We start from the raw sequence: 11,003 nt of genomic DNA on the forward strand, positions 1-11,003 counted from the left end.
CAGACCGAAGTATTCTCTCCATATGTATACATCTGAAGCAATGTGGCACCAATTAGCCTGCACACTTCTAAAGGAGTGTAAAGCCAGTGTTTTACATTCATAATAAATATGTGTTTGTTGTCCCATCCCAGTGTCCCAGAGGCAACGGTGGGCTGTTACTGCTGTCTCCTGGAGCAGGAGAGATCCCCAGAGCAGCCCGACGCGGACGGCAATGGCTATGTAATCTGCCTGATGGGAGGCTCTGAGAAAGGCCTCAACCTATATCCTTTATAGGCTAACATGCTCTTTCTGAATCATACTAATGTAGAGTCAGTCTAGATGTATAGATGGGTACTGAAACTCATAAACCATTCATCATTAAACCATAAACCATTTCCTTAATTGACTGTACGTTTAGACTTGAACTGGACAAGTACGTGCAAGGCCTGCAGAGCAGTCTACAGACTGCTGAGGTAAGCAGGAAGTGGAATCACCAAAATAATATAATTGTACTGGATTCCATCATCTCTTGGACAGGGCTCCTTTGTAATAAACACTATCTGAAGGGGACTCACCTAGGTTGTGTTCAAGAGGGAAAAAAATGTTTTGAAATGGGGAGGTACTACCTGATGTTGTCAAATAAGAACACAGATTTTTCTTCTCCATTGTGAAATGTTTTGCTATCAGTGTGACCTATTTAACACCACCCTAGATAGATAAATATAAAATGACTACACAAATAGGTAGTCCCCTGTGTAGGGTTATAAGTGTTATTTCCCTCTCTGTCCTGTGTGTGTGTGTGTGTGTGTGTATGTGTATATATATATATATATATATATATATATATATATATATATATATATATATATATATATATATATATATATATATATATATATATATATATAGCTGGTGAACCTAGAGACTGAGATCAGGCCCTACCTGAGCATGTGGTACGAGGAGTCTGTGATGCACATCCACAGAGTGGTGCAGATGGTCCAGGGGAGCATCAGCTTCCTGCTATATGCTGTGAGTCACCTTTGACCCATCATTTGACTGTTACCATAGTGATTAATTCCCCCTGTACCAGTGATTCCCCCTCATTGTTTCAATACATTTACTTCCCCTCCATGCTTCACTATGTTATGTTTTTGCTAGTTACTTACTTGGGCTGTGTCCACTAGCTAAAGCTATAATTTAGTCTTTACTGACTAGTAGCCATCTTGCTTGACAAAACAAATGGGAAGTGGAAACATTCAAATATAAAATGAGATATTCCCAGCGTATTGTATTGTCACAAAACATCTTCACATTTGTTGGCGTCAGTCACGCAATTGCATAGTTCAAAACGCATCATTTTCTTTGATGGCCATCAATGTTGCCACTGTGTAGCTTAGAGCAGAAACAAGGTTCCAAGAATCATTTTGACTGGTTGTAACGTTGATCAGGCCCGTGTCATTGTAGAATAAAGTTTAGTTTAATATGTAACGCTGATCAGGCCTGTGTCATTGTAGAATAAAGTTTAGTTTAAAATGCAGCGCTGATCAGGCCTGTGTCATTGTAGAATAAAGTTTAGTTTAATATGTAACGCTGATCAGGCCCGTGTCATTGTAGAATAAAGTTTAGTTTAATATGAAACGCTGATCAGGCCCGTGTCATTGTAGAATAAAGTTTAGTTTAATATGAAACGCTGATCAGGCCCGTGTCATTGTAGAATAAAGTTTAGTTTAATATGTAACGCTGATCAGGCCCGTGTCATTGTAGAATAAAGTTTAGTTTAATATGTAACGCTGATCAGGCCTGTGTCATTGTAGAATAAAGTTTAGTTTAATATGTAACGCTGATCAGGCCTGTGTCATTGTAGAATAAAGTTTAGTTTAAAATGCAGCGCTGATCAGGCCTGTGTCATTGTAGAATAAAGTTTAGTTTAATATGTAACGCTGATCAGGCCCGTGTCATTGTAGAATAAAGTTTAGTTTAATATGAAACGCTGATCAGGCCCGTGTCATTGTAGAATAAAGTTTAGTTTAATATGTAACGCTGATCAGGCCCGTGTCATTGTAGAATAAAGTTTAGTTTAATATGAAACGCTGATCAGGCCCGTGTCATTGTAGAATAAAGTTTAGTTTAATATGTAACGCTGATCAGGCCTGTGTCATTGTAGAATAAAGTTTAGTTTAATATGAAACGCTGATCAGGCCCGTGTCATTGTAGAATAAAGTTTAGTTTAATATGTAACGCTGATCAGGCCCGTGTCATTGTAGAATAAAGTTTAGTTTAATATGAAACGCTGATCAGGCCCGTGTCATTGTAGAATAAAGTTTAGTTTAATATGAAACGCTGATCAGGCCCGTGTCATTGTAGAATAAAGTTTAGTTTAATATGAAACGCTGATCAGGCCCGTGTCATTGTAGAATAAAGTTTAGTTTAATATGTAACGTTGATCAGGCCCGTGTCATTGTAGAATAAAGTTTAGTTTAATATGAAACGCTGATCAGGCCCGTGTCATTGTATAATAAAGTTTAGTTTAATATGTAACGCTGATCAGGCCTGTGTTATTGTAGAATAAAGTTTAGTTTAATATGAAACGCTGATCAGGCCCGTGTCATTGTAGAATAAAGTTTAGTTTAATATGTAACGCTGATCAGGCCCATGTCATTGTAGAATAAAGTTTAATATGCAACACTGATCAGGCCCGTGTCATTGTAGAATAAAGTTTAGTTTAATATGTAACGCTGATCAGGCCTGTGTCATTGTAGAATAAAGTTTAGTTTAATATGAAACGCTGATCAGGCCCGTGTCATTGTAGAATAAAGTTTAGTTTAATATGAAACGCTGATCAGGCCCGTGTCATTGTAGAATAAAGTTTAGTTTAATATGCAACGCTGATCAGGCCCGTGTCATTGTAGAATAAAATTTAGTTTAAAATGCAGCGCTGATCAGGCCCGTGTCATTGTAGAATAAAGTTTAGTTTAATATGTAGCGCTGATCAGGCCCATGTCATTGTTTTCAAGGCTCTGAGTCACATACACGTGGAGGTCACCAATGCAGATGACAGGACCAAGGCTGATGTTGCTAGGTGAGTTACTTTAAAGGTCCAGTCCAGTCCAAATTGGGTTTGCGGTCAAATTCTGTTTAATAAATGAGTATCACTTCTGAAAATAATCTGAAAACACCTCGTCTTTATTCCTGTGGTTAAACTATAAGAATATACAGTATGTGCTGTGAATATGAATGAATATGGTTCATGTGTGTGTAGGTTCATTAAGGCAGCCAGTCTGCAGGGCCTGGTCCAGGAGGACACTACCACAGCCTCTCTGTATAAGGCCTCAGAGGCTCTTACTGATCTGGTCATAGACTGCTCCACCAGCCCTCCTACACTCTCCAACACAGGTCTGTGTGACTGCTCTAACCTGTGGATATATATACACACACACACACAGGTCTGTGTGACTGCTCTAATCTGTGGACATATACACACACACAGGTCTGTGTGACTGCTTTAACCTGTGGATATATACACACACAGGTCTGTGTGACTGCTCTAACCTGTGGATATATATACACACACACACACACACAGGTCTGTGTGACTGCTCTAATCTGTGGACATATACACACACACAGGTCTGTGTGACTGCTCTAACCTGTGGACATACACACACACACACACACACAGGCCTATTGGAACGACTCTAACAAACAGACACTCTCCCACAGTCACAAATACAGATCTGTGTTACAGCTGTAGCCACACCACTCTACAAAACAGGTCTTTGTATGGTGCATTCAGAAAGTATTCCGACCCCTTGACTTTTTCCACATTTTGTTACGTTACAACCTTATTCTAAAATGTATTAAATCGTTTTCTTTCTCTCATCAATCTACACACAATACCTCATAATGACAAAGCAAAAACTTTTTTTTGACATTTCTACAATTCTATAAAGCTGAAATATCACATTTACATAAGTATTCAGACCCTTTACTCAGTACTTTGTTGAAGCATCTTTGGCAGCGATTACAGCCTCAAGTCTTCTTGGGTATGACTCTACAAGTTTGGCACACATGTATTTGGGGAGTTTCTCCCGTTTCCTCTCTGCAGATCCTCTCAAGCTCTGTCAGGTTGGATGGAGCACAATGCTGCACAGCTATTTTTAGGTCTCTCCAGAGATTTTCAATCTGGTTCAAGTCCGGTCGCTAGCTGGGCCACTCAAGGACATTCAGAGACTTGTCCTGAAGCCACTCCTGCGTTGTCTTGGCTGTGTGCTTAGGGTCATTGTCCTGTTGCAATGTGAATCTTCACCTCAGTCTGAGGTCCTGAGCGCTCTGGAGCAGGTTTTTGTCAAGGATCTCTCTGTACTTTGCTCCGTTCATCTTTGCCTTGATCCTGACTAGTCCCCCAGTCCCTGCCGCTGAAAAACATCTCCACAGCATGATGCTGCCACCACCATGCTTCACCATACGGAGGGTGCCAGGTTTCCTCCAGACGTGACGCTTGGGATTCAGGCCAAGAGTTCAATCTTGGTTTCATCAGACCAGAGAATCTAGTTTCTCATGTTCTGAGAGTCTTTAGGTGCCTTTTGGCAAACTCCAAGCCGGCTGTCATATGCCTTTTACTGAGGAGTGGCTTCCGTCTGGCCACTCTACCGTAAAGGCCTGATTGGTGGAGTGCTGCAGTGATGGTTGTCCTTCTGGAAGGTTCTCCCATTTCCACAGAGGAACTCTAGAGATCTGTCATCAGGTTCTTGGTCACCTAGCTGACCAAGGCTCTTCTCCCGTGATTGCTCAGTTTGGCCTGGCGGCCAGCTATAGGAAGAGTCTTGGTGGTTCCAAACTTCCTCCATTTGAGAATGATGGAGCCCACTGTGTTCTTGGGGACCTTCAATGCTGCAGACATTTTTTGGTATCCTTCCCCAGATTTGTGCCTCGACACAATCCAGTCTCGAAGCTCTACGAACAATTCCTTCAACCTCATGGCTTGGTTTTTGCTCTGACATGCACTGTCAACTGTTGGACCTTATATAGACAGGTGTGTGCCTTTCCAAATCATGTCCAATCGAATTGAATTTACCACAGGTGGACTCAATCAAGATGTAGAAACATCTCAAGGATGATCAATGGAAACAGGATGCATCAGAGCTCAATTTCGAGTCTCATAGTAAAGGGTCTGAATACTCATGTAAATAAGGTATTTGTTTTTTATTTTTAATACATTTGCAAAAATGTACAAAACCTGTTTTCGCTTCGTCATTATGGGATATTGGGTGTAGATTGCTGAAGAAAAACAATTATTTAATCCATTGTAGAATAAGTCAAGGGGTCTGAATACTTTCCGAAGGCACAGTACATGTACACACAGACATAGAATCACCAAAACATTTCCCACTAATGATCGTCACAGAATACACACTGGCTAATCACTCCGTCATCCCTCTCACACCTTTTTCCAGTCAGTAACCGTTTCTGTGACGGTTGGATCCAGTCATTCCTGAACGCAGCAGAGCGCTGTAACCCTTTCCTCCTCAGACAGATCCTGGAGAACTTCAAACTCAAGGTGGGCAAACGCACAGCACACAGACAAGTGGATCACTTTAAACCATTATATAAATACTGTATGTCCAGGCCATGTTTAAAATGGCTTACTGCTTTCTCATCCATGCTCTCTCTCTCCCCCCTCTCTCCTTCTCCTCCCCCTGTCTCTCCAGGCCATCCAGGACATGAACAGTCTGAAGCGGTTCATCCGCCAGGCTGAGTCGAGTCACTACGCTCTGTTCCGCTGCTGCCAGTTCCTGCAGGGCTGTGGGAATGGGGACGTGCTGCTCCAGAACGCCCACGCCGAGCACCGAGACCTCCCTGAGGCCTGCAGCATCATCCGCGTGCTGGATGAGTTCCTCAGCGAACAGCAGGCCCAGGGATGAGGATAGGGATGAGGGACACTGACACACCGCAGCCACCAGGTCGGCGATAGTTGAACCTCGAATTGGCAGTGACAACTCGAGGGCGATGATAGTTCAACTCTAACCTACCCAGTCTCAACACCATGGCCTGTATTTATAAATGATCCTATAGAAGTCAGAACTCCTGTTCTGAGATGTGAATTTGTGAATACAGGCCCAGACCTGTGTGAAATAGGGGTGCGCTTGATTTGAGTTGGCCACTTTTGGGTCCATTTCTTTTGTTAAATTGTTGTACCAGACTAACTAAATCAAGCACAGCACAAGGATGTGGAAGTATTTGACCCAGGTCTCCTCACACGGGAACTCTTCCATGCTAGTTGTCAGTGTGTATCTGTTTTGGCACTTTCCTTTACCAATGGTGTTTTACAGTGGTCCCTGTCTTCATTTGCGGTGTGATTGAATAGCATTTACCCAGAAGAAACAGACCAAGTATGTTGTATCTGGATCAGAATTAACTCTAAAAACAAACATATCCAAAGTCATGTTAACACTAGTGATTTCTTTGCTGGTATTAAAACACGCAGTACTATAAACGAATGGAAACACAATCAGTATGTTTAACCCAGACTATACATCTCAACATGTGAATCATTTGTTTTGCTTGTCTTACATCATGTCCACATGTTGTATTTCTTTTAAATGATTAGTGTTGCTTGCCTTTTGTCTGCATGTCAGTATGCTAGTATGCTATCTACATACTACAGTACAATCCTGCTTTTCTGCACAGTGGAACAATGCACAAATCACTTTAATCAGCTTTTGTTACTTACTCAATTTCACCAGTAAAGAAATTGCTACACACTGACATTCCCACGTAGCTCAGTTGGTAGTGCACTGCGCTTGCAACACCAGGGTTGTGGGTTCGATTCCTAAGGGGGAGCAGTATGAAAATGCATGCACTCACTACTGCATGTGTCTGGATAAGAGCTTCTGCTAAGTGACTAAATTCATGCGCTGCTTGTTTTTGTATTTCTGTTGCTGACTGCTGTCTTCGTCTTATCTAAAGATACTCGTTAATGTGGTTAATCCTTACATTCCTTAGTAGGGAATATTAGTGTTGTAGAGGCCAACGTGTTGTATATCTACTTCACAGGAGGCTGCTGAGGGGAGGACGGCTCATCATAATAATAGCCTGAACGGAGTGAATGGAATGGCATCAAACGCATAGAAACCATGTGTTTGATACCATTCCGCCCTTTCCTCTCCATCCATTACCATGAGCCCGTCCTCCCAAATGAAGGTGCCACCAACCTCCTGTGATCTACTGTCACTGTATGTTAAGTTACAAAGATGACCTTCACTACTCTTCACCAGCCCTATTGTAATGATAGTGTGTTCAGGGCTAAATAACCCACATGATTTATTGTGCCTGTATGACAGCAACTACGTAGGTTCTATTTTCCTATCAATGTGTCGACGTCTCTAAAAAGTATATTATGGTGAAAATGAAGCAATATTGTCTGTGAAAGTGTGTCCTTTAAACTGTGAACCAAGTGACATGTTAGTCGGTGATCTATTGTAGTGGACCATGGTGAATGATCATTCAACCTTTTAACTGTGCATTTAAATCTCCTGTACAAGTTAATGTCTATTAATGTGGTGTCTATCATGTCGATCTGTGGTTTGACTTGTATAAATAGTCATGTGAATCCTCTGTGTGGACTGAATCATGAATATGAAATCTGATTTCTGACCATATGAAACAATAGGGTCCCAGTTGACCTATGTAATTATGGCCCTGCCTACACCTAACGATTAAAAAAATAAAAATCATATGAACAAAAAATATTCCATTTTATTTGGAGTGTCTAGCCAAACAAAGTTAAACGAGCCTATTTATATAATGAATATGAATTTGGACGGGCAGAAATGATTAAATATTAGAGCATTAGACCTCACTAAAGGCTTCAATCGTACAACAACTTTACTTAATTCCGAACTGGTTCTCTAGTACAGTGGTTCCCAAACTTTTTATAGTCCCGTACCCCTTCACACATTCAACCTCCAGCTGCGTACCCCCTCTAGCACCAGGGTCAGCTGTACCCCCTCTAGCACCAGGGTCAGCTGTACCCCCTCTAGCACCAGGGTCAGCTGTACCCCCTCTAGCACCAGGGTCAGCTGTACCCCCTCTAGCACCAGGGTCAGCTGTACCCCCTCTAGCACCAGGGTCAGCTGTACCCCCTCTAGCACCAGGGTCAGCGCACTTTTTTGCCATCATTTTAAGCCTGCCACACACACACACACACTATACAAAACAGTTATTAAGGATAAGAATGAGTGTGAGTTTTGTCACAACCCGGCTTGTGGGAAGTGACAAAGAGCTGTTATAGGACCAGAGAACAAATAATAATAATCAATCATTTTGCTCTTTATTTAGCCATCTTACATATAAAACCTTATTTGTTCATCGACAATTGTGAATAACTCACCACAGGTTAATGAGAAGGGTGTGCTTGAAAGGATGCACATAACTCTGCAATGTTGGGTTGTATTGGAGAGTCTCAGTCTTAAATCCTTTTCCACACACAGTCTGTGCCTGTATTTAGTTTTCATGCTAGTGAGGGCCGAGAATCCACTCTAACATAGGTACGTGGTTGAAAAGGGCATCGGTGTCTTAACAGCGCGATTTTCCAAAGCAGGATACTCTGAGCGCCGCCAAGTCCAGAAATCTGCCAGTGGCTTCTGATTAAATTACATTTTCACAGAACTGCTTGTTGCAATTTCGATGAGGCTCTCTTGTTCAGATATCACTAACTGGACTGGAGGCAGCGCATGACAGGGATAACCAATCCAGTTGTTTGTGTCATCTGTTTCGGGAAAGTACCTGTGTAATTGTGCACCCAACTCACTCAGGTGCTTCGCAATATCACATTTGACATTGTCCGTAAGCTTGAGTTCATTTGCACACAAAAAATCATGCAATGATGGAAAGACCTGTGAGTTGTCTGCAGACAGAGAGGAGCTCAAACTTCTTAATTATAGCCTCACACATTGATTATAGTTGTGGAGAGTCCCTGTATTCCTAGATTCAGATAATTCAGGCAGGAAAAAACATCACCCAGATAGGACAGTCGTGTGAGAAACTTGTCATCATGCAAGCGGTCAGACAAATTAAAATGGTCAGTAAAGACAACGTTAAGCTCATCTCTCTATTAAAAAAAACGTGCCAATACTTTGCCCCTTGATATCCAGCAGACTTCTATGTTGTAAAAGCGTTACATGGTCGCTGCCCATATCATTGCATAATGCAGAAAATACACGAGAGTTCAGGGGCCTTGCTTTAACAAAGTTAACCAGTTTCACTGTAGTGTCCAAAACGTCTTTCAAGCTGTCAGGCATTCCCTTGGCAGCAAGAGCCTCTCGGTGGATGCTGCAGTGTACCCAAGTGGCGTCGGGAGCAACTGCTTGCACGTGTGTTATAACTCCACTGTGTCTCCCTGTCATGGCTTTTGCACCATCAGTACAGATACCAACACATCTTGACCACCAAACTGCATTTGATGTCACAAAGCTGTCCAATACTTTAAACATATCCTCTCCTGTTGTCCTGGTTTCCAGTGGTTTGCAGAAGAGGATGTCTTCCTTAATTGACAGCCCATAAACGTAACAGACATATACCAGGAGCTGTGCCAGGCCCGCCACGTCTGTTGACTCATCCAGCTGTAACGCATGTAATTCACTGGCTTGTATGCGAAGCAGTAATTGTTTCCACACATCTCCTGCCATGTCACTGATGCATCGTGAAACAGTGTTGTTTGATGAAGACATTATATGTATAGTTTTTCCACCCAGCATTGTCCCATTTATTCCTCCACAATAGTATGGGTCTTGCCTGTCCTAGCCACTCGGTAGCTCACCATATAAGACTATTTTAGCCCCTTCTTATTAATGGTATCTGTTGTTTTTATACATGTCTTACGACTCGAAAGTCGTCTTAATTCTCAGACAAAAAATTCCTTATTTTTCAAATTGGCATGTTTTGTTTCTAAATGTCGGTGCAAGAGTGAAGGTTTCATCGAGTTGTGAGATAGTACTTTTACACATATAACACACTGTGGCTGAGGAAAGGCACTACTCCCAATATAAGTGAACCCCAAAACAACGTAGTTCTCATCATATTTGTGCCTCTTCGATGGTCCAACGTCCCTGTCTGTTGTTCTGTGCTTTCCCGGGTAAGGGGGCAGTAGCTATTCGGCTGCATCAGATTCACAACTGTCAGTGACCATTCAAGCTGGGCTACAACAAATGTAGAATTACTGATGCTAGCATTGGATGTGCTCGTGGAAGCAGAACAACTTGTGTCGTCGAAAGGTGCAGGTGTCGTACTGATGGTAGTAACTGGTGGTATGTGTCTCTATGGACGTGGGCCTTACTAAATGGACTGTTTGAAAATGTGAATAAAAAAAAATAGTAATTATGATAAACAAAATGTTTTACAAAATTATGTGAATCACATTTTTATTTGGCGACGGCATTGCGCGTAGTACCCCAGTTTGAGAATACCTGCTCTAGTAGAATACCTGCTGCTCTAGTAGAATACCTGCTCTAGTAGAATACCTGCTCTAGGAGAATACCTGCTCTAGGAGAATACCTGCTCTAGTAGAATACCTGCTCTTAGGAGAATACCTGCTCTAGGAGAATACCTGCTCTAGTAGAATACCTGTTCTAGTAGAATACCTGCTCTAGTAGAATACCTGCTCTAGTAGAATACCTGTTCTAGTAGAATACCTGCTCTAGGAGAATACCTGCTCTAGGAGAATACCTGCTCTAGGAGAATACCTGCTCTAGGAGAATACCTGCTCTAGTAGAATACCTGCTCTAGTAGAATACCTGCTCTAGGAGAATACCTGCTCTAGGAGAATACCTGCTCTAGGAGAATACCTGCTCTAGTAGAATACCTGCTCTAGGAGATTAGTAAGAGTGAATCACCCCGTGTTCAAGAATGGCCTTTTTTTACCTTCATCCAGATTACAACCTCTCACTTTCAGTTATTTGAAAATGAAATAATCTCCAAAATATGTCTATTTTTAAAACAAGCAATAGAAAGCTGGTTGCAATTTCAGT

General features: G+C 41.9%; 1 protein-coding gene across 1 annotated transcript; it reads left to right on the forward strand.

Moving 5' to 3' along the window:
• Positions 1 to 131: 131 nt before the first annotated feature.
• LOC139402069 (protein Njmu-R1-like) lies at positions 132 to 7,725 on the forward strand (the record flags this gene model as incomplete). Its single annotated transcript, XM_071146163.1, is given in 7 exon segments — positions 132 to 260; positions 392 to 452; positions 889 to 1,008; positions 2,994 to 3,058; positions 3,239 to 3,372; positions 5,433 to 5,536; positions 5,688 to 7,725. Coding segments are annotated over 7 exon segments (826 nt in total), but the record flags the coding sequence as incomplete, so codon positions are not given.
• Between the last annotated feature and the right edge of the window lie 3,278 nt (positions 7,726 to 11,003).

The sequence above is a fragment of the Oncorhynchus clarkii genome, unplaced genomic scaffold (genome assembly GCF_045791955.1).
Source record: "Oncorhynchus clarkii lewisi isolate Uvic-CL-2024 unplaced genomic scaffold, UVic_Ocla_1.0 unplaced_contig_617_pilon_pilon, whole genome shotgun sequence".
In the NCBI taxonomy this organism is placed as follows: Eukaryota; Metazoa; Chordata; class Actinopteri; order Salmoniformes; family Salmonidae; genus Oncorhynchus; species Oncorhynchus clarkii.